Raw genomic sequence first — 27,306 nt, 5'->3', positions numbered from 1 at the left:
TGAAGACATCTTGAAAATAAAAGATAATCCAAAAGATAATCCAAAATAGAGCGAAACACAGCACCGAAAAAATTAACGTCTGGTGTAACGCGTGGCTATCGAAAGGAATGACGTTTCAGGCGTCGGAGGCGCTCACGGTAGTAGTAGACCGGGAGCTGTAGTACGGCTCCTCCGTAGTTCGGGGTTTTGTCGAAGGAAGAAGCTAAATGGCAAGGGACCTCTGGTAGTGATTCCACTCGCTCCTTACTGTACCGACACTTCTATAAGAAGTGAGCGAGCCATTTATCTTGGCATTATATTGTTTCTTTTTTCTCTAGGATGAATAGCAATATTTATTCTTCAGAAATAGTATCAAAGGAACCATTTCACAGGCCGACACAGGTCAAGCCCAGAAAGGAATTTGTACATTTCATTGCTTCCAAGAATATTCCCTCAGTTGACAGATTCGGTAGTATGATGTCTTCATCCGTTTAACAGATGAACTTCTGTCAGTAATTACATGATGCTTTATGCCAATTACAATTATAAATATGTATAATTACCAGTCGTATTATCAAATACAAATTACAACTGCAATTTAATATTAAATAGATTAAAGATTCACACTTTAAATTACCTTGAAAATGTGTAATTAGTTATGTTTCAAATTACAAGGTTGCTGTTAACCCTTAAACGCCGAGCCGGTATTTCCGAAAGTGTCTCCCGTATGCCAGCGGCGTTCACGAGTGAGCACCGAAGCGGAAAAAAAGTTTTTTTCAAAAAATCACAGCACGCTTAATTTTCAATATTAAGAGTTCATTTATGGCTCCTTTTTTTATCATTGCCTGAAGTTTAGTATGCAACCATCAAAAATAAAAAAAATATCATTATCATATATAAATATTGGAATATATGACAGCGCAAAAAAAAATGTCATATATAGTAATTGTATACAAATCATGTTGTGAGCAAAACGGTTAAAGCTAATGAGTTAATTATTTTTTCGTTGTATTGTACACAAAATTACAATGATTTTGGTATATAACAAATTGTAAAACGATCAAAGCAACACAGGGAAAATATTATCACAATGTGATGCATGAATTCGTAACACGTGGATGTAAAAAAAAAGCAGTTTTCAAAAATTCACTGTAAATCAAAATATTGTGCTAGACTTCCCGTTTGTTGCAAAATGATGGTAAAATTGATTGAATTTTACTAGACTGTAAGTGTTGTAGCTTACAATTGCAGTTTTCGACCGTTTCAGTCGAGTTAAAGTTGACCGAAGGTCGAATTTTTTCTATTTATTGGTATTTATATGAAAATATTTCAAAACTGAAAAGCTACAACCATGGGTTGTTTATTGTTGTATTCTACATGAAATTGTGCACATTTTCATATTTAAAACTTTATGTAATGGCTAGTTTAAAATGGTGCAAACATTACAACAATCGGATGAAAAAATTTGATTTTTTCGGAAGAGTTACAGCGCGGACGTAATGAAAATTTTTTTTTTCATAAATTCACCATAAATCAAAATATTGTGCTAGAGACTTCCAATTAGTTGCAAAATAAAGGTAAATGATTGAATATTACTAGAATGTAATAGTTTTAGCTTACAATTGCTTTTTTGACCAATTTGGTAGAGTCAAAGTTGACCGAAAGTTGAAATTTAGGCATTTATCATAATTTATATGAAAATATTTCAAAACTGATAAAAGCTACAACCATGGGTTGTTTTTTGTTGTATTCTACATAAAATTGCGCACATTTTCATATATTAAACTCTATGTAACGGCTAATATAAAATGGTGCAAAAATTATGTCAAAGTGACGAAATAATTTCTGAGATGTGTCGCTGATGCTTTTTTGTGCGAGAAGAAAGACATTCATGCTTGCACGCCTGGGTAACGATTGTAAACAAAACAACTGCTTGATCCATGAACTCCCAGCATCCCTCAAGGTGTGTGATTCAAAAGTTTTTGCCAAGTAGGCCTATAAGTATTTTTCTGCGAATTTTTAAAAAACTTTTCTATGTCGACGTAAAATACGTCCAATCGGCACCCGACAGACAATTTATCTCGACGTAAAATACGTCTAATAGGCGTTTAAGGGTTAAATCATCTACCTCAGCACTATCTGGACATTCATAAGAAGGTTCTGTTGAGGGCGCCTCTAGCACTCGGCACCAGTTGTTTAGAAAAAAGATGCCTCCTCGATGGTCAATTTCTTGTTGTTATAGTCATAAGTAGAGTCACAGCAGCATCATTGGATGGTATAGCAGGTGATGGATCACAAATGCTGCTGTGTCCGGTTCGAGCTCTCAAAGTTTATTTGTCACGTAGTGAGGAATTTTTACCTCGTCCGAGAATCTTATTTGGTTTCCCCTCGGTGTCCATCTTGTTCCATTTACAAAGTGCAATTAGTTCTTTCGAGGGGTTTTTAGTCAAGAGTTGGTTGGTTCTTCATCGCTTTTGGAGCCTTCAAGTTTGGCTTCGCGTCCAAGGGCGCAAAGTATCGCAGATGGCTACCCTTCAGCTTTCTGGAGGAATTTTTTCGGTGTCAGCGATCTTGGAGGCAGTTATTTGAGGGTCGGTGTGGATTTTCACAATGCTCTACCCTAGGAATTTTCAGTTTCTTCAGAGTAAGGTTACTGGCTGGGTCATGTTGTTGCTGTCAACTCAGTTTTAGAATTAGCTTGGTATCGTTAGGATGTTAGAAGTGTAGGTAGTCAGTGATAGTCTTAATGAACACAAGTGCTTCTGATGGTCAAGCTTAGACTGAGTCTTAATGAACTCGAGTGTTTCTGATGGTCAAGCTTAGACTGAGTCTACATATTGTTCCTTTAGGTCCTTGAGGTTAGGCAGATCTCGATGGTCATGTTGAAATAACTACAACTCCTTCAGCACAGTCATTTGCATCAGTGAGCGGTAGAGAACTCGAATTTCCTGCACACTCAACTTCTCCTCCTTACATGAGAGGTTGAACAGCCACATGGGAGGTTCACCGTTTCCCCTCCATATAGAATATCATGAATATCACATGGGAGGTTCTTCAGACTCAGGCAGTACCTTGTACTCAACACTGACACTGACAGTAAGGTATTTCCTCTGCAAGCATCCTCAACTACTAAGTGGGACAACTAGGTGAGAAGATTTGTTTTTACCTCGGTGAATAAGAAGTATAGCTTACCACATGGAAGGTACTTCTGACTCAGACGGTACCTTAGACTCAACACTGACGAAGTACAGTGGTCCACCTGTGTTTGTGGGAGATGTGTACCAGCCCCCCCCCCCCCCCCAAACCCCCCCCCCCCCCCCCCAAATAGTTGCAACCCCTTTAAAAATGCTGAAAACTGCCTATTTTGTTAGTCAAAACGTAAGAAAACCCATGAAAAATTTTGAAACCTGGATCACAAAAGTGCATTTTATGATGAAATTGATAAAAAAACCAGGAATTTGTGGATATTTCTCATAGAATTTCTCACAGAAAAATACTGTGAATAGGCGAATTTCCCGTGAATAATGGGTAGATATGGTCCAGAGAGAAATCGGCGAATGCGTCAGTCTGTGAATCCGGAGAACGCGAATAGACCCACTATACTTTCTTTGCAAACATCCTCACCTACTGAGTTAGATAATTAGGTTAGGATACATACACTTATACATGGTAGGTTGATAATGAGTTTCGCTCCATGGACAGGTCGGGCTGAATTAGATTGATTCCACCTCTATTAAAATTTTGTTAATCTGGCTAATTCAGGTGTTCAGGGAATGTATTGCAATATGAAGTTTTCATAATAAAACTAATATTGTAATGCTTACCTGAACACCTGAATTATTCCCACCCTCCTCCCAACTTCAATTTAATAGTGAATGATTCAATTAAGGAGACGGGCCTCTGGTAGCCAGTATTTGCACCAGCGTTGCCAATGGTAACACAGGTAACTAATTCGACTAGTTTTTACCTGCAGCATTGGTAACGCTGCCAGTTAAAATTACCCACTTAGTGGGTAAATCTGTGGGGATATAGTTCGGGCTGCTCAGTGACCAGGGCTAATTCAGGTGTTCAGGTAAGTATATAACAATATTAGTTTTATTATGAAAACTTCATTTCTTGGCTAATTTGTTCTGTAGGGATTAGAGTTATAGAAATGATACCACATTTTTCCTCTGGAATCTATACTTCCATTAGTTTGACAGTAAATGCTTGGGTACATATTATCAAACATTCTTTGTATTATACTGAATTTTAATAAAATTAAAGTGATTGTGTATGCTTACAGTAATTCACAGCCAAATACTATATAAATGTTGAATCATGTTCGCAACAAAAGGTCCACTGCATAAAAATAAACATCAACTTCTGTACATAACCTTCACTTGGTTATGTACAGATTGTCAAAATAACTTTTATGTGAATTACTGAATAAATGAGGAAAAACACCTAACTATGTTGAACAGACTGAAATGAGTCTCACAACATAGTTGTCATAATTAATTTACTTCATTATTTATTTCATTTGTTATTAGTTCCCTTTCAAAGTTGTCCCTTATTTTGAAATTTCCTTTATTGTATATGGCTGCTTTTCCTGTTCAGCCCCTTGACATGCACTTATAAAAGGTATACAAGAGGTACACTGAGTTGAAAATCCAAATTTGCAAGTTGAGTGCTAAGTTTAATTGCTGTATAAAATAATAATATGAAATATTACAATTTTTGTCTATGATAATGGCTTTGGTTGCTTGATTCTCTTAGTTATTTGAAAAACAGATAAATGGAACATTACAGAAATGGATATAGTACTGTGGCTCTAGTGATTGATTATATATGATGATTTTGCATGTGGTATAATTTGTTCAGATTTTTCTGAACAACAATTTGAGGAGTAAAATATGGAAGATGGAGCTCCTCAGTGGCGTGGTTGGTATGGTGTTTGCGTCCCACCTTGGTGGTCGTGGGTTCGATTCTCGGCCATTCCATTGAGGAGTGAGAGATGTGTATTTCTGGTGATAGAAGTTCACTCTCGACGTGGTTCGGAAGTCACGTAAAGCTGTTGGTCCCGTTGCTGAATAACCACTGGTTCCATGCAATGTAAAAACACCATACAAACAAACAAAACAAACATTATGGAAGATGTTTTATGTTATACAAATAAAAATATTTTTTTTTTTTTTTTGTTTCAGGTTGCATCAAGAGCTTTGACTTTCTTGCAAAACACAGTAGGCGAACTAAATATTCTTGAGGTCAGTGTGGCACCAGGTGGAGTAGCATGTTGGGGTGTGTTGTCATGCCTTGAAATAATTGATGCTCTGCAAAATTACAAAGAACCATCCACAACAGATGCTCATGCACTTCATACTGCACCATTATGGGCATATGCTAGGGATAAGGTGAGTTTAATAGGAAAGTGTATCTTTTAAGGGGGCCGGCCAGCTAATGCCGTTTTTTAACGACAGGACTTTGACATTCATACCACTTAATAAGGTGACTTGGGACATCTCCAAACCGCATATGATTTTCGCCTCTGACCTTCGGTTTTGTGACGCCAGGGCAATTTATCCCGAAAATAACCATTTTTCAAATTCTATCTCCTCCTTTGATATTTAATATTAAGACCTGGGATTACTACCATATCTAGACCTGATGTAGACCTCCAATCAAATGGGGAGTTTTTTTTTCTAAAAGTAATTTTTTTGCTAGATATGAATTTTTCAATATGGTAAAAAAATAAACCCTATAAGTCACGAGAAAAAAAATTTATAAAAAAAAGACAAAACAAAAATTGGAAAAAAGGGCTCTATTTGATTGTTCTATAATGTCTTTCTGAGTTATATACCAAATTCCAATGTTATAGCGTTAAAACTAAGTGAGGAGATAGATTTTGAAGGTCAATAAGTATAGTTTTGAGATACGGGCGTTCAAAGTTTTCCTTCGTATTTCTATAAAGACAATGTTAATAAATAATGATTATTATGAATGTATATTTCTTTTTTGTGTATTAATAAACCAATACTATTTTATTTATCATAATTTAATCATAAATGATGATCCCTTTGCTCATATATCGTAGCCTGGGGCACTGCTTGAGGCAAGATGGGGCACTCCTTCCTACGTAACCCCCTCTCTCCCATTCACTAACTCGGCTTATTACAGCGAATTTTCTTCTGTATGTTAGCGAGATGTTTTCCTTGTATTTTCCTCTTTGGCATGATGACATTCTTGCCGAAACAAAGATAAACAAACGTAAATGCAAGAGAATGTCAGAGGTGAGACTCGAAGGTGTACTCTCTTTTTACAAAGACAATTTGATAAATCATGATTATTGTGAATTTCATATTCCATTTTGGATATTAAAAAACCAAAACTATGTTATTTATCATAAATGAAGATCTCTTTGCTCAAAGATCGTAGCCTTGGGCACAGTGTGACGTGTGCTGTCAGGCAAGAAGGGGGCGTTACTAAGCAACCCTCCCCTCTCTCTTCACTAATTATGCGTATATTATGATATTCTGTAATAATACTTGAGCGATTTTTCTTCGTCTGTATGTTAGCGAGATGTTTTCCTTGTCTTTTCCTCATTGGCATGATGAACTTCTTGCTGAAACATACATAAACATACGTAAAAGCAAGCGAATGTCACGAGGTGAAACTCGAACGTGTAATCTACTTGAAGTGTATGGTCCAACTGATTCATGATTGAACCAGATACTCGCTTATGCGAGCCACGAAATCTCTACAGATGCCATTTCTCACAATTTCTTTGCCAATAATTATCAAAATTTGCGATAACAGAAGAAATATTGCATTTTCTTGTACGGATGAATGTTTTAGGCTTATTGAGTTATGTTTACTAATTACCCTGTAACTACGAAAGTAAGAGGAATTTTGACGAAATATTTCGTATACGTATTCTCAATTGCCATATGAAGCTCCATGAATTTTTTCATGACTTTGCATTTTTCGCCCTATACCACCATATATAGGGGTTCCGGCCGGCCCCCTTAAGGTTAATGTGATGCAGTGTAATTTTATACCTATATGCTTCTACATGCCCAACAAGTCCAAGTGTTTGGATTGTGAAGTTGGCAATGTGGTTGAAATAAAATGTAGAGCAAACGTTTTTGGTGCTTGAATAAGCTCTGTATTATGCAGCAGATAGAGATATGGGCACTGGAAAATGAACTGAAGATATTTTAATTAAGAATGACTATGAAATGCTAAAACTATTGGCTGGGTTGATTTGGAGGAGATCATAATACAAGTGAGGGAACAGTCAGATGTAGTGTTCTGAGGGCAGAATATAAATGGAGGGGTCTGTGGTTGAGAAAGACCAAAAATGGAAATAAAGTCTGATGTACAAACAGTATGATGACGATGATGATGATAATAGATAACCATTCTTGCACGAATCTGCTCTTTTGTAATCCAAAGGGGCCGTAGTACCATTACTTATAAATCTTGAATGGCTTTCAGTTGGGATAGAGCAATGAAAGTATACTACATTTAAAGTTAAATGAGAGTCATCAGTTGATTATCTTATCACTAAGCTGGTTTTTATCAGTAGCTAGAGAATGACCCAGTCTCTTGGTACTCTCTCTGATAGACCTGCCATTAATTATTTTATGTATGCACCTTACCAAGTGACTACATTGCTATAGTTTCACTACCAGCAGCAGCTAGAATTTAAAATTCGCAGTTGCACTGTTTTGTTTTGGTTAGGCGACTACCCCGCCACCACCAGGGAAGCATGGAACCAACCCAGTAAACAAAACAGTTGTTTTCCTGTTGTTGATAACAATAGCATTGATTTACAGCAGTTGTGGAATTAGAATCTGGTAGAATCTTTCCATTTGATGTCTCTGACATTCGGTGAAGTACTCTTACCTTTAGGTAGCCGTTTTGGCAATGATTACCTATTGTCAGGAATCCAGTATTTCGATTTTGTCTTAACTTGGCTAGGCTTTGTTTACGTTAGAAGCCAGTATGTCCGATTCTAGTATACAAAGCGTAAGGTATTGCAGAAAAGTAAAGCTTGTCATGACCTGCATTCAGTTTGCGTTAGTTGTAGGGGTCAGAATTGTTTTTCACAATTAACTTGTAACAAATATAAGAATTGTTGGGGGGGGGGGGGGGGGGAGATAAGGTTTGGAGGACTTTAAAGACTCATATGAAAAAGCTTGACAGAAACAAAAAGGGAAGAGTAGCTGTTAGAGCAAGCAGTAGGCAGTTCTTAGCCGGTCCAACTGACTCTGATGTCTCTTGGTTCATACGTGGAGCAAACCTTTTTTGTTCATACACGGAACAAACCTTCGGTCTTAACCATAGGATAATCTTCTAGCACAAGCTGGAAACCTGTTGAAAAAACAGCAAGAAATCTATGGCATCTGGAAACATGTGCGTATACAAGGTGGAAACTGCTCACCGACCAAGCTTGGAGCCTCGTGGCATCAGTCTTTCTTTGAGCATCTTGGAGAGTGGTTGCCCACTTTTTTGCTCTCCTTCCCAAGCCAGTTTCTTTGTTAGCCTGTGATTTATTTGTGCTTTGCTTTCAGTATATGTGTGTGTGCCTGCTTGTCTTTTATCATGGATTCCGTCAAGAGTTCCAGGCCACGTCAACACTTGTGTCCAGCCATTCCAGGATTTCCATGTTTGAGGTTTTTGGCATGTTCCATTTCTGACCCCGATATCACTTGCTGTAGTGCAGTTCCAATTTTTTTACAATCACTAACCCTTGCCTGGAATGTTGTCCCTGGTCTGTGCCGCAGTGGAAGGTTTTCAACAAGAAGAGGGAGCGCTGTAGGGTATCTATTTGTCCTTCTTGGGAAGGTTTCTTGACCTTAGTGGACAATTCGGCATCCCTTTCTTCCAGAATTTTTCCCTCTGCTACTTTTGATGCCCTGTCTCCTTCCTTTTCTTCCTAGATTTGTCTTGGGAAGTATTGGGAGTTGCACAGGGTGGTTTTGTGCATAAGTTACTCCCTCTCTCGTGGGAGGTAACCTCCATCCCAGCAGAGAGGAGGCAACTCCATCTTCCTTTGTTTTTCAGATAGAATCACACTAGATGGCAGCTGTTTGGGCCTCCCTAGGCCAGATGGTTTGGCAGCTGTAAGCGTGAACGACTGTATGCTATGCTATCAGTAGACTTGAAGAATGTTTACTTCCAGATTCCAGTTCACCCTTCATCCAGGAAATTCCTTCGCTTCAGCCTTGGAGAGCAAGTGTTCCAGTTCAAGGTCCTTTGCTTTTGTTTGATTACAGCCCCTAAAGTGTTAACAAGGGTCTTTACCTTAGTTTCAAAGTGGACTCATGCTCAAGGGATTCACCTATTGGGATACCCCGACGTTTGGCTGGTGTTAGCAAGTTCCAGAGAGAAGCTGGTTTGGGACAGGGGCCATCTTCTCCAGTTTTGTCAGATCCTAGGCATTGTGGTAATTCTGGAGAAGTCCAATCTGCTTCCCAACCAAAGGATTCTTTACCTGGGTATGACTGTAGATACAGCAGCGTCGAGGGTTTTTCCGTTGAACCAGAGGTTGCAAAAGTTCAGGTTTGTGGCACATTCCCTTGCATAGTCCGAACAGCCAGCTCTCCAGTGGTAGGTTCTTGGAATCTTGTCATCTCTCGAGAAGCTGGTCCCTCATGGAGTTCTGGTTCCTGTCAGGTGATTCCCCTCAGCAACAGGTACCTCTGTCAGAAGTAGTGGGAAGAGACCTGTGGTGGTGGCTGGATGACCAGAATCTTATGGTAGGGGTCCGGCTACATTCACTCCCTCCAGGTTTACTCCTGTTCTCAGATGCCTCCATCGATGGTTGGGGTGCTCATCTCGAGGAGCTTCTGGCCTCAGATGTTTGTAGTGCAGAGGACAAGCTGCTTCACATCATCATGTTGGAGTTGAAAGCAACTTCTTAGGTCTGCAGGAGCTCTGAGATATGGTGGAGGGTCACTCTAGTGTTCTGATGGTGGACAACACCATGGTGATGGCCTGTGTGAACAAATGGGGGGCTGGTGTCTCACCAGCTGTATTCATTGACAGTCGAGATGCACCAGTGAGAGATTGAAAGCTTGGTGGAGCTCATGGCCAGGTACATTCCAGGCAGGAATGTAGTAGCCAACAAGCTAAGGTTGGATTCAAGTCATAGGTATGGAGTGGTCTCTGCATCAGGATGTACCGTGCAGCCGTTTCACCTTTGGGGAAGACCCATGTTAGACCTCTTTGCCACTCGCTTCAACAGAAAGCTGGACGTCTACTTCTCAATGGTCCCAGATCCTTTTGCTGTGGTGGAGGATGCTCTACAGCATCCTTGGGACAATCAAATGGCACATGCCTTCCCTCCATTCTGCTTGATCTGCAGGAGTTATTGCCTTATCCCTTCAGACCTCTGCACTGCTATCTAAAAAGGACTTGTCACCTAAAGCCTAGGTGTTGTAGACTTTTTGTTAGCATGGGCCAGTCCAGGAGGGAAGTGTCCAAGAACACCATTTCATTCTTGATGCATGAGATGATTAACCCTTAATGGATGGGTAAAAAAAATCAATATGCAGCTCCTCGGGCCAAGTAAACTTAGAGGTCAGCCAATTCATGAAAAATACAGACCAGTGGAAAGAGGAAGGTAGGCAACTGCATATAGTAAAAGAAAAAAATTTAAAAATTTCCCTACCTTCCACAAGAAGTTGAAAATTACTACTATTTACAAGCCCGTGTGGGACCTCTTTTACAAGAAAATCATAAATTTTACCAACTTATAAATGTTTTTCTAATAAGTTATTTTATTTTATTTTGTAAAATTATAATTACAGCTCACAGTATCAGTACAGATAAGAAATGAATTCGGTAAAAAATTCTTTGCATATTTGTTTAAGAATATTTACGTAAATTTACCAAGAACAGATTCGGTAACTGTTTTTATATTTTTACATGTTTTTTTCTAATATTTCTTTGGACAATTCTTAAATTACATTTACAACTGACATACTATTGTAAAAGACAAGAACTAAAACCAACAGCAGCCCTTTGGTATAGTTATAAGCAATTTTATAAAAAAGATTTCATATGAGAGAGAGAGGCAGTACATTATCCCACAAAGTCAAAATCACTACTAAGCTTGCATGAGCTGCCAAGTCTTGATTTTAGCCAGTGTAAAAGTTGCCATTATTGAATTTATGGGCCATAGAAATATTGGCACCACTTTCCTGCACGATTCTTTCCCAGCTGATGGCACTTAGTATTGCCTATCTACAGGATCAATCCGTCCACCACTCCAAACCTGTTATTACTACTGAGAAGCTATCCGTCCATTAAGTGTTAAATAAGCGTACATCTCACCTTCTATTTCTGTCAGATTTCTTTCACAGAGTCTGCAGGCTAGAGCATATGATGTCAGAGGAATGAGTTCTGGCATGTAAGAAGAACTTGTCTGTTCATAGGGTTTTGAATGCTGGTTCCTGGCTTCAGCAGACCATGTTCACTTCCTTTTACCAGAAGAATATTGCCCACATATCCTTGGACACTTTTTCCTTGAGTCTGGTGGTGGCTGCCCAACAAGTTGTGTAGGTCATCCAGTACCCCTGGCAGGACAGTTTGTATCTTACCTAAGATGATTCTGAGGAAGAGAGAATGAGTGAGTTGGCTAGCCTCCTTTTTCTATTTTCCTTTCTTCTTCCTACAGGCGAGTTGAAGAGTAGACATGTCATGCAGTGGAACTGGTTGCAGTTAGTACTTGATTTATTCCTATACAATAGACAAATCTGCTTCTGAGTAGCACTTACTCCTCTCTTTGGCAAGGGGAAGGAGGCGTGGTAACAAATCCCTGTGGCCTACATGGTTTGTTGCTTGAACAGAGAGTTCTCTTTACCTTACATGAATGCAATGAATCTGGACATGTCTCATTGTGTTTAATCCCTGCAGGCTGAGTTTTTAGATACTCACTTATCTGTTCTCTCACGGGATCAGAACCTTTTCTTTAGAACTTGATCATCTAGGAAGGGTGGTCAGGTGGACACTTTTACCTCCCTCCATTTAAGTCTAGCCTATTGTTAAGACCAAAGGTTTGTTCCACATATGAACAAATTACAATTTTTAATTAATTAACATGAACTGCCCACCTCTAGCTGCCCCTCTCATATCCTGGATTGGAAGAAAGACTGATGCGTCATGAGGCTCCAAGCTTGATGGGTGACCAGCTTCCACCTCTTATATGCATGAGTTACCAGATGCCACAGATTCCTTGCTTTACAATTTTTTATTGGTTTATTAACGGGTTTCCAGCTGGCGCTAGAAGATTATCCTATTGTTAAGACTGAAGGTTTGTTAGTTATGAAAATACTTATTGATTAGATATTTGTTGTAGTATTTCTCATTCTCCTTCTGTTACACCCATTCCCTTGTCTCAAGCTTTACATCCCGATCCTAACCCTGGCTCCCTTGCACCTGAACCCACTCCCGTTGCCAGCCTCGAATCGCAAGTAGACCAGAAATTTTCTATGATGTTACAGGCCATGGAACAATTGGAAGCAAATGTTAAATTTTTCATGGACAAGGTAAGTAAAATTGATGAAAATGTTTTTGCAAGTCCTAATGCAGTGGAGTAGATGGCTGCTCATCCCGCATTCTCCTAGGCAAAGGTCCCTGTCATACTCCCTTAAACCTGGGAAGAGTCATACTGATAGCCCAAGGGAGGTCGGTGGGGGTCTGCCCACGGGTAGTCGCCCCCTCAGTCAATCCTGTTGTAGTACAGGCAGTCCCTGGTTATTGGTGGGGGTTCTGTTCCCAGGGGTGTGCCGATGAGCGAAAACTCCCATTAACCAGAACTCAGTGATTTATGGCGCCATAATGGCCTAAGAAGTGCCCCCTATGTCACCAGAGCACCCATCTCCGCATGTTCCCTCTTCAGTACAGCCATCTCATGAGTGCCCATCATTGACAGAGCGCCCATCGGTGCCACAAGAGCACCCTTTGTTGCCCAAGCCTCCATTAACGCCCATTGGGGCCACAGTTCTCATCGGCGCCATAGCTCCCAGTGGTGCCACCGTACCCATTGATGCCATAGCTCCCATTGACACCTCGGCTCCCGATGGCACATCAGCCTCTTTCAGTGAGTTTATCGTGTGCTCCACAGTTGCCTTCACATCCTTCAGGAATTCAAACTTCATTTTCTGTTGATCCTTTAATGGTGGATATCCAGTGGAAAACTTGATAATATGTTTGGTCTGTTTCAGATAACTCCAGCACCTGCTCAACTCCCGTCCAACTTGTCTCCTGTAGAAGAGAAAGAGATAAGGATATTCCTCCTACAGCATTTTCTTCTCTGCTGTAACATTTACTAGCAAATTTTCCTAGTTTCTTTTTGTCAGCAGCTTCGGCTTCCCCATCTTCTATTTACCAGATGGATTACCAGGTAAAGGTCACCTCTAAGCTTCCGAAGTTGGTTTTTTCAGTATCAGTCAAGAAGGCTTTGAAAGAAATAAACTTGTGGCTGTTGGAGAAGAGAGAGGAAGGGAAAATAAACTTTTGATTCCCTCCTAAGCTGTCTACTAGGAGGCATCGTTCATACAAGATGGGAACTCTTTCCCTGGGAATTTCTGCCTCCTCCCAAGGGGACTTCTGTCTGATTGACTCCTCCAGGAGATCAACCTTCAACTCGGCCAAAATTATGTTCTTGACTTCAGAACTGGACCTTCTTCTGAAAAACATTTTCCATGTTTTGGAAGTTATGAGTTTTCTGGATTGGTGTGTAGGAGCATTAGCTTGCAAGATTAAAGAGTGTGCTGCCATCTCAGAGGACTCAGTACCTTACTTGCTTGGAGTTATATTCTGTCTTGATAAGGACATTACGGATGGGTGTCTTGAATTAGGATCCCTATTCACCTCAGGTATCCTCAAGAAGAGGAGCTTTGGTGCTCCTTTACTACCAAAGGAGTGGCCTGCTCCCAGAGATCCGCTCTTCTGTTCTTGCTGCTTGATAGTAAGCACTTGATTCCTCAGACCACAGTTCTGCAGATTTCTTCTGGTCTTCAGAAGAAATCTACTTAAGATCTTTTGGCTCAGTCTGCGAAGCGCCCTAGGGAGACGACTGCCTCTCATGTTCGTGCTTCTTCTATGTCTTCCACTCAGTATTAGCCCTTTTGTGGCAAAGGAAAATCAAGAAGTTGCCCCAGATCTTGAGGGAATGTCTGCTTTACCCCCCAAGTAATCAAGAAGTCATCTACAGTGGTCCCCCCCCATATTCGCGGGGGACGCGCACCAGACCCGCAAATAGTTGGAACCCCTATAAAAATGCTTTAAACCTCCTATTTTGTTAGTTAAAAATGTATTTTATGATGAAATTAAAAAAGAAAAACAGGAATTTGTGGATACTTCTCATAGAAAAATACCATGAATAGGTGTTTTCCACAAACAATGCGGGGAAACATTTCAGAGAGAAATCCATGAATGTGCGAGTCCCTGAATCTGGAGAATGAGAAGGGGGGTCGGGGGGGGGGGGGGGGGGGGGGGGTGGGGGGGGGGGGGGGGGGCAATGTACTTCTAAATCTTCTTTCAAAATAGAAGCAAGTCCTTCACTTTTGGCGGAGTTGGGAAGTGCGAGGGGCAGAACCATGGGTCGTGAAGGTTCTCGAAGGGTACACTATTCTCTTCATTTGAAACCCTCCTTTAGCCAGCTCCCCACTAAATTTGACAGCTTGCTCTGCCAACCCTGAGAAATTCTTAGCTCTTGCTCAGGAAGTGACATCCCTGTTAGCAGAGGGGTATCGAAGGATCCCCACTCAAAAGCTTTTTACAACCATCTTCTTGTGGTCCCCAAGGCCTCGGGGGGCTAGATACCAGTTCTGGACATGAGCTCCTTGAACTTGTTCATATCGAAGACCAAGTTCAAAATGGAAGCCAATCAGACAGTATTGTTCTCAACTTGTCAAGGAGCCTTGATGATCTTGATCGATATGAAGGACACATACTTCCATATCCCTATTCACACAGACTCGAGAAAGTTGCTGAGATTCGTTTTCCAGAACAGAATTTACCAGTTCAGAGCTCTATGCTTCATCTTTTCCACAGCTCCCAAGGTGTTTGCCCATGCCCAAGCCCCCGTTGCAAAGTGGCTGCACTTAGTAGGTGTGAAGTTCTCTCTCTATCTTAACGACTGGCTTGTTTTCTCTCAAAGTTGAAATGTACGGAGGACCTGCAGAAAACCCTGGCCTTAGCCCAGGAACTGAGACTTCTAATAAATTTAACATCTCAATTAGTCCTTTCTCAAGAGATAATACATTTGGGGATGAGGATGAACTCTTGCTCCTTGGGCTTTTCCCTTTTCCTACTCCAAAAGGATTGACACCTGCCTTCAGAAAATAGAGAAGTTTCTCTCCCTTTGGTCTTGTTTGGCAAAGGATTGGATGAGCCTTCTGGGGACTCTCTCATCTTTCAAACAATTTGTAACTCTGGGTCAGTTGCACTTGAGAAACCTGCAAATTTTCCTCAGAATCAACTAGAATTGGAAGAAACGCCCAGATTTGTTTTTGATCCCAGTAACAGCAGAGGTAAAGGAGGACCTTGTATGGTGGAACTCAAGAGCAAGTTTTTCGTGAGGGAAATATCTCCTTGTTTTTTCTGAGCCTCGACCTAGTGTTTTATTCAGACGCCTCGGACCTAGGTTGGGGAGCTGTCCTAGGAGACAAGAAAGTCTCAGGAGTTTGGACTGTGGAACAAAAGAGCTGGCACATAAATGTAAAGGAATTAGTACCCATCCACTAGGGATTGAAAGCCTTTTCTACAAAGATCAGCTACAAAGTAATAACAGTCCACTCGGAAAACACATCTGCTCTGTCCTGTATAATAAAAAGGGGTAGTACCCACTTGTTCACTCTGCGTGAGGCAGCAAGAGCCATGCTCTTATGAGCGCATTAGAATCATACATCGATTTTAACAAGGTTTATCCAAGAAAATTCAATGTGTTGGTGGACAAACTTAGCTGCTGAAAGTAGGTTGTGGGGCAAACCAGTACTGGACCTTTTTGCCACAGCCAAAATCTTTGCCTCCCCCTTTACTGCTCACCAGCCCCAGATCCTCTTGCATGGGCAACAGATGCGATTTTGATAAACTGATCAGACAAGGACCTGTATGCCTTTAATCCATTTAGGATGGTGAGAGAGGTCACCAACTAGTTCATATCTCATCTGAACCTCATAATGATGCTAATTGCTCCTTAATGGCTGGGTCAGGAATGGTTTCCATATCTCTTGAAATTACTCATGGACTTTCCAAGACTGTTACCACAAAAGACCAGTCTGCTAAGACAACCTCATTTCAGATGGTAATCACTCTGACTGCATTCAGACTGTCAGGCGACTCCTTTGAGTGAAAGGCTTTTCAAAGCCCAGCTGCAAAAGCTATTGCACATTGCAGAAGACAGTCATCCAGTAATGTATATCAAGCAAAGTGGCCAGTCTTTCAGTCCTGGTGTAGGAGAAATGACACCTTTTCTACTAGAACATCTCAAGTAAAGACTGGATGCAGTACTTAAATGGGTCTCAGAGCCACATTTTGAGCCTCTTAATTCTGCATCTTTTAAGAGACCTCACCAGAAAAACTTTATTTCTGATTGTTTTATCCACTGACAAAAGAGTAAGTGAACTGCATGCAATGGATAAAAAGGTTTGCTTTTCCCAGGGTAATGCTGTATGTTCATTTACTCTAGGTTTCCTCGTGAAAAACGAGTTGCCTTCTGAACCATGGCCTCATTCCTTCACAGTTGAAAATCTCTCAGATTTAATAGGCCCAGGAGAAGAGGAAAGGACCTTATTTCCAGTCAGAGCCTTAATGTATTATCTTCGTCATACAGAGAAGATTCATAGCAATTCTGATCACTTGAAGTGTTCAGTTAAAAACCCATCACGGCCTTTTTCCAAAAATGCATTGGCATTTTTTCTGTGGGACCTCATAGTGGAAGCTTACTCGCAGATTAATGATTCCAGCCTTAATATACTTTGAAAGTAAAAGATTATGAAGTGAAAGCTGTCGCTACTTCTCTCTCTTTTAAATGTAACCTCTCTCTGGCGTCAATAGTTCAAGTGACATATTGGAAATGCAAGTCAGTATTTGTATCCCATTACTTGAGCGATATCAAGACCATTTCTGGGCTCAGCCCGTGTCGCTACGTGAAATGTCCCTTTAGCACACATTTCTAAGGTAAATTAATGCTAACATACCAGAGAAAAAAGCTAAAATGGAAATGCCAGAATATTCTGGCTCGCTCACCTTATATAAAGGTGTCAGTATGGTTTCTGGGGCGAGTGAAACCACTACCAGGGGTCTTTTGCCATTTAGATTCATCCTTCTTCAAAATCCCTCTACCAGAGAGGAGCCGATCCAAGGCCCACTCCCCGCTACCGTTACTACTAGTGCCTCTGACGGCATCATTTTCGTTAGCACGATCCAGACCACACACGTTTTTTCTTGCTCTGTGTTGTGCTTGCTCTGGATTTATCCTATTTCATCATGGAACGTCAAGCTATTGCTGCATCCAAGTTAAGTACAGCTAGTAATGTTTCATGTCAATTTTAGCCAGGCAAGGGCCCGTTTAACCATTTTATTTCGGTTATTAAAGATGGCGTCCCGGACAGCTTTGTTCGCTCCCACGTGTTTCATTGTTTCGTGCTACTCTCGGTCTTCTATACCGTTTGTGCTCGAATGATTTAGCAGTACATGTTTATTACTATGGTTATGCATTATTTACGTATTATTGTGATTATTTATCCATTTATTTTAACACGGGGGTTCATTTGAGTTCGCACGAGCTCGTAGCCTACATCGCTCCTATCAAATCTGAGTTCATGCATGCATGTTCTTTTGTAATTAGGTCTATGATAGGCTCCATATAGGACTTAGGTCCTTTCTTTTTGGTCCTGAGCTACCCTGGCCACCGCCCTACGTTCCTACGTATCAGCATAGGCCAGCTGCTTTGAGTCGCTAGGTCGCCCTCCCTTCTTGGTTGGTCCGACCCAGCTTCTCCAGGACTGTTCTTTCTCTTATTCTCGATTTTTTTCCTTCTTCCCCGTGTTTTGTTAGGATGTTTTTGTATTCATGCTTTTTGAGACGGTTCGAGCTGGCCTAGGCCACCTCTGATCGCATGGTCTTTCTCACCGCGTGGCTCACTCCACGACCGAGAAGAGTACAGGCGATCACCATGAGCCACCCAGCGTCAGTCCCCCACGCTTACTCCCCCCTCCAAGGGGGGAGTTACGCTTGTTCACGTTGTCCCTGGCAACCGATCCGAGCTCCCTCCCTTCTTCCCCCCCACCACGCGGGGGATACGGGAGTTAGCTGGAGGACACGTGGCGCTGGCTCGGCTCACACCGCTCTCATCATAGAGTACCGGTGGGGTTCCCTGCCTGGCCGAGCCTCGGGTGGCCACCAGGCTCGGTTGCGCTCGGCTCTCCTCGGTTCTCAGGCCGAGCTCTCCTATCCCGAGTCATCACCCTTCCCGCTCCGGCGGATCAGGGCTCCGGCATCGCCAGACCCCAAGGCCAGTGGCTGTAGGAAAGCTCCGGCATCTTTTTATACTTCATGCATGTTTACGTTTATTCTTTACATCCATTATATTAGTCTAAGTTGGCGGAGACCCTGCTCACCATCCGGGTTTCACCACCTAGTACTTATTCTAATTTTAAGTTTTTACTGCGGAATTATCCACCCCGCCATCAATTATTGGTCCCCCCCTGCTCCTCACCCACCGTCCTAGTACTCCTCGCTCCGGCGTATAGGTTAGGTACTACTGTCTCGGTGATATTTTGTCCTCCGGCAACGCCGGAGACACGCTGATTCAAGTTTTACCAACCCTATCGGACAGTCACCACGTTACACAGCAGAAGAGCAGGTAGAGACTAAGCCTTAAAATTGTCTGTGAACTCCGGTGCACTCCGGTGTTATGATATATCACATCATGGACTTAGTCCAGAAAGTTAGTGTTGATACTCACGTATCATTTCACTTACAGGCTACCCACTGTATGGAGTCGGGCTGCAACGCCGTACTCCAAGACTCCTGTGGGCAAGAGGTCTGCCGGAACCATGCTACCTGTGCGGTGCAGTACGGCGATTTGGCGGTTTGGCACCACGAGAGCTGCACTATCTGCTACGAGCTAGTGGATCAGGTCTCCTCCGGAGTAAGTACACCTCCAGATACTAAACCTTGTCATATTTAATTTATTTGACCAATATAATTCATGATATCATTTACTATACGTATTTTAAGTTAATCTTAAGTAGCCTTAAGTATTAATACTAACCCTCTCTTTCAGGGTGCTCAGGCGGTCAGGGACGCCGCTCAAACCACCTTGAAGGCCTGGGTTGGCGGCTTCGGTCAGAATGTATCTAAGGGGCCACCCTCATCTTCCCCGGCGGAAAGCCAACCTCCTACGTCGACCCGGAAGCAGCGGCTCCTCTGATCGCCACCATTCAAGAACAGGTCGCTCTGGCTTCGGAGGAACCTGCGAACCAGGAAGTCCTGCAGGAAGTAGCAGCGCTCGACCTTGACCTCGAGCCCATGACGGTAGACGCCGCATGTAGGAATGTAAGTGAGGCAGGTTTAGTAGGGGCTCAAGGTCTCCCCTTGAGCCCATCTAGAGCTTCTTCCCCTACTACTTCTTCTACTTCTTTCCGGGATTCACTGGGGATGGGCAGTCGGTCAGACCGAAGTCCGCCCAGGTGATCCCTAAAGTTAAAGGCAAGCATGAATATAAAACGCTTCAAAAGACTCTGTCGAAGAAGTCAAGTTCTAGTGGCTCTCAAAAAACTTCGGCTCACCATCCTGGAGGAGAGAAGCCTAGAACGACTTCGTACTCAAAGGGCTCCAAGTCCAAGTCTTCTAGGGACAAGGCTCAGCTCTTCCCCGACCCTGAGCCTTCGACCTCTATAGGAGCCCGTCCTAGGACCCCCAAAGAAAAGGTGGAACCTGCACCTTTCGACCCAGACACCTTTACTGCTAATATTTCGGCCAATATTATGCAGCAAATGGGTAGTCTGGTCGGGAACTTGGTCCAAAACAAGTTCCAGGAGATGTTCACAGAAATCTCATCTTCTTTGGAGGAGTCAGGTCAGTCAATCCAAGCCATTTCGGAGAGGCTGGTCACTCAGGAGAACCTCATCGCAGGTCTCCGAGAGAACCCCGCGACAGGTCTTGCGTAGCCCAGCATGGTAGTCCAAACCATGCCGGATTCAATGACTCTCCCCACTTTCACGGCAAGTAATCCCTGGAGGATTTCTTCCCACGCTCCCTTCAAGGACGGGATGCTGACGTTGGAGGGTTGTGGAACTCGAAGGCTTGAGGACTTCGAGTTTCATCCGGCAGGTCTGCAAACCCCCTTCATCGGCTATGCCCGCCTTACGGAAGTGGCCATGAGGAGAGAGGACAAGATCCCAAGGGAGACGGTCATCCTCTCCCGGAATCAAGCCCAACGTGAATGGCTTAGGAGCCTGGAGGATTGGGAGTGCATCAATACCAGGGTCCAAGCATTTAAAAGCGCATTCATAATCTTCACAGTGGATGGGGAAACGCCCATGCCGTTCACTACGAAGGTAGCGGAGCTCACGATTCAGGCCGCGATGAAGGATGAGTCAATGCCGCAGCTCCGGGAGATGGAGCCTACATCGCTCCTACTCCCCGGAACAGAAGATCTATGGTTGGATCTCCCGGCCACCTTTTCGGTCGGGAAGCTCAAACCAGACTGTGCCATTACACAATTTAGCGAGAGGTTACCCAGGCTTCCAGACAGCCTCATCCAGGCTGAATTTGACGCCCGAATGAGATTGTCCAGGTCCCTCAATACGCTTGTTATGACGGAGGTATCATCTCTGATCTACGGAGATGAACCTCTGTTTAAGATCATAGCAAAGTCACAATTGCATACAATGCAGTGTGACTTATATGATTTTATCATAGCAAGACGGAATTGTCGGAAACATGTCCTGGCGGAGGCCACCATCCGACATGAGCCCAATAAGCTCTTGGCCGCTTCAGTCTCGGGTGCTGATCTCTTCCCAGAATCGGTGGTGAACTCTGTTTACTGCGAGGCAACCAGACTCAACCAGAGTCTGAAAGTTTGCTGGGGATTAACCAGCAAGAGGAAATCAGAGTCGGCCTCTTTAACCAAGAAATCTAAGAAGCCTAGGAAATTCCAGCCTTTCCAGGCTCCTCAGCAACAGTCTATTAAGGCTATGATATATTTTTATATTATGTGTATCTTAAGTTTATTATGTTCTCACATTTTTAAATCGTTTTTCACTTTCAACCCTTTATTTTTTGAATTGTCATTTAACTTATATGTCTTTAGCTTGGTGTTTTCTCTGGTACAATATCATGGAGCGACATGGCTGAGCCCAGAAAAGGGATTTTAACGTAGGAAAAATCTATTACTGGGCGAGGAAGCTGTGTCGCCCAGTGAAATCCCACCCTGTCTTTCCCACCCTTCTTAGTCACCAAGCTAGAATGCTATCTGCAGGTATGTCGGCCCTGACGCTACCTTCGCGGTAGCAGGGAGTGAGCCGTAGCACGGCTCCCCTTTCCTAAAGGGTTTTGATGTGGAAAAGGCTAATTGGAGAGGCTGCTGTGGTAGTGTTTTTCACTCGCCCCAGATTCATACCGACACCCTTTTAGAAAGGGTGAGCGAGTCAGAATATTCTGGCATGTCCAATTTAGCAGTTCTCTGGTATTTTAGCAATATTTTACCTTAGAAATAGCGCTAAAGGAACGTATTTTATGGAGCGACACGGCTGAGCCCAGAAAAGGCTTATAACAGCCTGTCTTAAAAGTTCAAATACCAAATGTATACCTGAAATAATATCCTGCATCAATTAAACCTTAAATTATCATCTTATGACTCTATTAATCTTTGAGATTATACTATCAATATAATTTTTAAGTCATCTTAAACATTTTACGATTAAAAATATACAGATACATGCAGCCAATAACGAGAGAGAGAGAGAGAGAGAGAGAGAGAGAGAGAGAGAGAGAGAGAGAGAGAGAGAGAGAGAGAGAGAGAGAGAGAGAATTATTATTTTATTATTTGATCATATTAAATTTAATACAGGCAGCCTGCGGTTACCGTCGCCATCATTTAGCGGCTTTTCAGTTTTGCGGCGTTTGTTAAATATGTTCATGACTGGGTTTTACATTTTGTAGGTTTATAGCACCATTGTCTGGTTAACGGTTTCTTAGGCTAGGTGCTGAGACCACCTCATAAAATGCAAACAACGAGTATGCATCTTTTCATCTGCTCTTTTAAACATTATCCTATACTTTGCTTTATCTAGTAATACTGTATTTAGTCTTGCATTACTATTTGTTTTATAAAATACAAACAAACCGATCATGTTTTGGCTTGGAAAATTCAGCTGAGAGTGGAGATAAGATTATTTTGCCGTATGTAACTCAATTCAGAGCATGTGACAAGGTTATTTTTCTTTATATGTAGTTTGAAATTTGAAAATTTATGTAATTTAGTGAACAAGACTTGGTTATTTTTCTTTATATGAAGAGTTTTTAAGTTGAAAATTGATGTAAATAAGTGAACTAGACTTGGTTATTTTTCTTGTTAATAGATGGCACTGTTGTCTTGTTATCGGTACATATTTGAACACTTGCCGAAGCACCAAGAGACCCTCTTAAAATACAAACATAAAGAATATGCATCTATTCCTTGGCTCTTTTAAAAAGTTATGCTTTACTTCACTGTATCCAATAATAGTGTGTGTAGTCTCATACTACAACGTATAGTAGTAGTACAAAATACAAACAGAGCTATCCATGTTTTGCTTTGGAAAAATCAGCTGAGGGCAGAGGCAGGGTTATTTTGCCCTACCTAACTCGATTTTCTTGCTTCTATTTAGTATAAACAGGTTATTTTTTGTTATATGAAGTGCTTTCAAGTTGAAATATGACTGAAATATGTGTGTTGTTATGAACTCGATTGTTATTTTTTCCATTAATAGATGGTGTCGGGAGCATGTTATTTTGTGTAAAAAAACTTATGACACAAGTTATTTTCTTCCTATATCATAATAATACGATATTTATGTGTTTATCTGTTAGCGGCTTGAAAACAACAGTAAAATGTGTTCTTTCATGGTGAGTATATTTTATTAAAATACATTTTCTCCACTATTATTTGCGGCCAAGTTTCATCATGTTACTGATGTTCGATAATTTATATGTAGTTATTAGCAGTGTGAACATTGTTTTCTCAGCTTCAGCCACAAATGCAGCTTAAATTTAGCAGTACGTACTCTACACTATATTTCCGTGCCGGTATTTTCTCCATAGCGAATGAATGTATAACGTAAAAATGAAATGGTCCTATTCTACTTAATTAACTTCATTTGTAACAAAACTACAGTAATTTGTTACTATCGTATGATGGCTGAAATGCAACCAAAGCGCTATCAGATTCGGTTCAGTTTTTGTAGCAAAAAAACTGTTTATCCTTTTGTTGGTTATGGGTGCAGCATTTAAGCAATTATTATAACAGTACTAACAATGCTTTTATAATTCTCATTTACTATTTTTTAGCTGATTTAACGGTACAGTGTACCTCGAGATATGAAAGGCTCAACTTACGAAAAACTCGAGATACGAAAGCAAATACCAAGATTTTTGTGGCTCTACATAAAAAAATAGTTCAAGATACGAAAGGTTGTTGCTGTAAAGTCCAAGATTCGCCCGGACCACCGATAACAATTTTAAAACAAGTAGACTCGCCACCATCCTCCCACTCGCCTGTTGGTTCCTGATGCTAGTCACCGCCATAAGATCTTGCTCTCCTATTGGTCAGCATCTCTCCCATGGTCCCATCATGCATCTACGTAGCGGCGTGCTTTTTCGGCCACTTTGCGGCATCATCGGTATCGTAAGCACACGGAATTCGTTCGTTCTATACGATTTCGTTTATTAACTTAAATTCGTTAGTGATTTTTTGGTAGTACTACTTCATCGTGTTGTGTGAGAACTTTACTTCATATGTATACGTACTACATAACTTAATTACGTACAGTATATACGTAGTCATGGGTCCCAAGAAAGTTGAAGTTCACGGAAAGAAGAGGATGCTTTCTTTGGAGACGAAGATGGAGATCATTAAAAAATATGAAGCTGGTATGCGATTGAGTGTGATCGCCAAGGAATACGGCCGAAATCCGTCGACAATAGGCACCATCCTTAAGCAGAAGGATGTCATCAAAGCAGCTACACCTTCCAAGGGCGTGACTATTTTGTCCTGTAAGAGGAGCCACGTGCACGATGAGATAGAAAGGCTGCTTCTTGTCTGGATAAAAGACAAGGAAATCGCTGGCGATACGATAACGGAGATGGCAATCTGCCACAAGGCCAGTGCTATTTTCGGCGATTTGATTGCCTAGACCGAAGATGACGGAGAAGGGACATCGACGCCAACCCCAGAGTTCAAGGCTTCTCATGGGTGGTTCGAAAAATTCCGTAAACGGACTGGCATCCATTCGGTGGTGCAGCATGGGGAGGCAGCCAGCTCGGACACGAAAGCGGCTGAAGCCTTTATTAAGACATTCAACGAGATGACGATCAACAAAGGCTACAGTTCTCAGCAAATCTTCAACGGTAATGAGACTGGCCTTTTTTGGAAAAAATGCCTCGTTGGACGTACATCACGTAGGAAGAGAAGAAGCTACCCGGGCATAAGCCTATGAAAGACAGGCTTACACTCGCTCTTTGTTCGAACGCCAGTGGGGATTGCAAGGTGAAGCCCCTACTTGTGTATCATTCGGAGACTCCTTGAGCCTTGAAGGCCCACAAAGTGCTTAAGGAGAAGCTTCCAGTGATGTGGAGGGTTAATGCGAAAGCCTGGGTAATGAGACTTTTGTTCACGTAGTGGGTAAATCTGTGTTTCGGCCCGACAGTGAAGAAATTCTTGGAAGAGAAGCGCCTCCCTCTGAAATGTCTGCTGTTGTTGGACAATGCCCCTGGCCTCGAGGAAGATATCCTAGCTCAGTATTCGTTTATCAAGGTTCTTTATCTCATGCCTAACACCACCCCTCTCCTCCAGCCCATGGACCAGCAAGTGATATCGAACTTCAAGAAGCTGTATACAAAACATCTTTTCAAGAGATGTTTCGATATCACCGATACCACAAACCTCACCTTGCATGAATTTTGGAAGGAGTATTTTGATGTTGTCATATGCATCCGACTCATCGACCAAGCTTGGCAGGAGGTTTCGAGGCGAACCTTGAATTCTTCGTGGAGGAAACTCTGGCCTGATATCGTATCCGCCCAAGACTTCGAGGAATTCGACGTGGGTGAAGCTGGTGCTGCAGATTCAGGAACAGTTGACGATCCTGAAACTGTTTCGCAACCAGATCTTGACGAGATCGTTGCACTCGGCAAGTCCATGGGGCTGGTCGTCGACGAGGACGACATCAATGACCTTCTCGAGGAGCACCAAGAGGAGCTTACGACAGTTCGATGATGTTTAACGCCTGAGTCGTTTCAGGAACATTTTGAAAAGCTGGCAGAAGCAATCTTCCTTGGGTAGTTATTTTTTAAAGAGGCCTTTAGTAGGAGTAAGTAAAAAGGAAGAACCGAGTGATACTACAAAAAAAACAGAAAGTTGAAAGTGGTGAAGAAATTAAAATTTTGTAAAAAAAAAAAAAAAAAATTATAGAGTAAAAAGTAAAAATGAAATTTAATTTTAAGTTTTTTGTAAAGTTAAGTGTTACAGTTTTGTTAATGTGTTTCGTAAAGTTTAGTTTATGTTTTTCTGACATTTTTTATGTTTCGTAAAGTTAAGTGTACGTACTATAAGAAGTTTTCTGCCGTTTGTCCTCCTCCTCTGTCGCCACTTTCGGAGATAGCCTCACTCGAAAGGTATGCTTCCACATTTTACTACATACGTATGTATGCACATACAGTATTTCTTGTATACCATGTACACTAATACACTTTATTTACAGGTACATACATATTAGTACTACTAGTACGTTTTAAGTTAGGTATTGAATGGTAAAAACTTGATACGAAGGCTGCCTTGGAACAGATTAATTTTGTATCTCGAGGTACCACTGTAATTTCTACAGAAGCAGTCCGCACGGACTGCAAAAAATGTAACTGCGGATACGACATCCCCTAGAGGTGGGGCATCCAATGTATTTCACCGTGTTTAGTACTGGCTCCTGGGGGGTTAATTACAGTCGTCCGAATAAATATTACTTGAAATTCTTGTTCAGTAGGTAAAACTGCATAGAAAAACCGCAACTGCCATAGTCAAGGCTGCCGTGGATAAGTACCCTAGATCTACCGATTTAACTAGAAGATATGATAAATAAAGAGATGGAGGAAACATTAGCAGTCTGAAAAAGGAGACTCTCTCTCTCTCTCTCCTCTCTCTCTTCTCTTCTCTCTCTCTCTCTCTCTCTCTCTCTCTTTTTCTTATTAGCCCAAAATTTACCAACAAGCTCATTGAATCTGACATTAAAAATTTGTAGAACTACCAGGCAGACCATTGTAAATGATTAGGCAAATGGAATTCCATGTTTTCATTAAAGAGTTATTACATATTAGGGCAAAATATTTGGCCGTGACACTGTTTAAGGCATAGTCAACAAGTTTAGGGCACCTCAAGGGGGATTGTGATGCCCGTAGACTTTTGAATTTTGGTTAGAGGCGAATTTCGCTTAGCGTCGGGTCCCCAGGAACGGAACCCCTGCCGTCAACCGGGGCCTGCTTGTATTAACATTTGAACATTAGTAAATCATTTTTTGATCATAAAGAATGTATTTAGTCTAGAAAATAACATCAAAATACACTAATTTGTGATTATTTCACTATGAAAAAGTCCACAAATTGCTGAATTTTTTGCAAATCATTTATAGAAAGGCTCCACAGAAAAATCTGTGAATAGGTGAGTCCTTAAATCTTGAAAACACTAATACAGGGGCTTGACTGTATGTAAATTTACTGAGATTGAAAATGCAGTAACATTTTTGGATTATTCATGTTTTTCTCATATTTCTTTGCACTTTTCTTTGGAAAATTACAATTATAACTGACATGCTATCTTAAATGATAAGAACTAAGACCAACATGAACCCCTCGGTCTCTTTGAAGTCAATTGCAAAACTAAGTCATGAACCGCCTAGAATCGGCGAGCTGAGCCAGTCTTAAAAGTTGCCATTAGTGAATTTATGAGTTATAGAAATAATGGAATCTCTTTCCCACCCAATTCCCCAAAATTGATGTCGCATAATTTGATGCTCACAATGAGTGAAGCTGTACACCACCCAAAACGTGTTATTGCTACTCATATGAGTGTATCCA

General features: G+C 41.6%; 1 protein-coding gene across 1 annotated transcript in view; it reads left to right on the top strand.

Moving 5' to 3' along the window:
• The window catches only part of LOC135221255 (trafficking protein particle complex subunit 10-like), a 432,269-nt gene that overhangs the window by 99,888 nt on the left and 305,075 nt on the right, over positions 1-27,306 (top strand). Inside the window, 1 exon segment of the mRNA XM_064259071.1 lies at positions 5,166-5,372. Coding sequence (XP_064115141.1) covers positions 5,166-5,372 — 207 coding nt within the window.

This window comes from Macrobrachium nipponense, chromosome 2 (genome assembly GCF_015104395.2).
Source record: "Macrobrachium nipponense isolate FS-2020 chromosome 2, ASM1510439v2, whole genome shotgun sequence".
Classification (NCBI taxonomy): domain Eukaryota; kingdom Metazoa; phylum Arthropoda; class Malacostraca; order Decapoda; family Palaemonidae; genus Macrobrachium; species Macrobrachium nipponense.
This window is presented reverse-complemented; position numbering and strand designations above follow the sequence as displayed.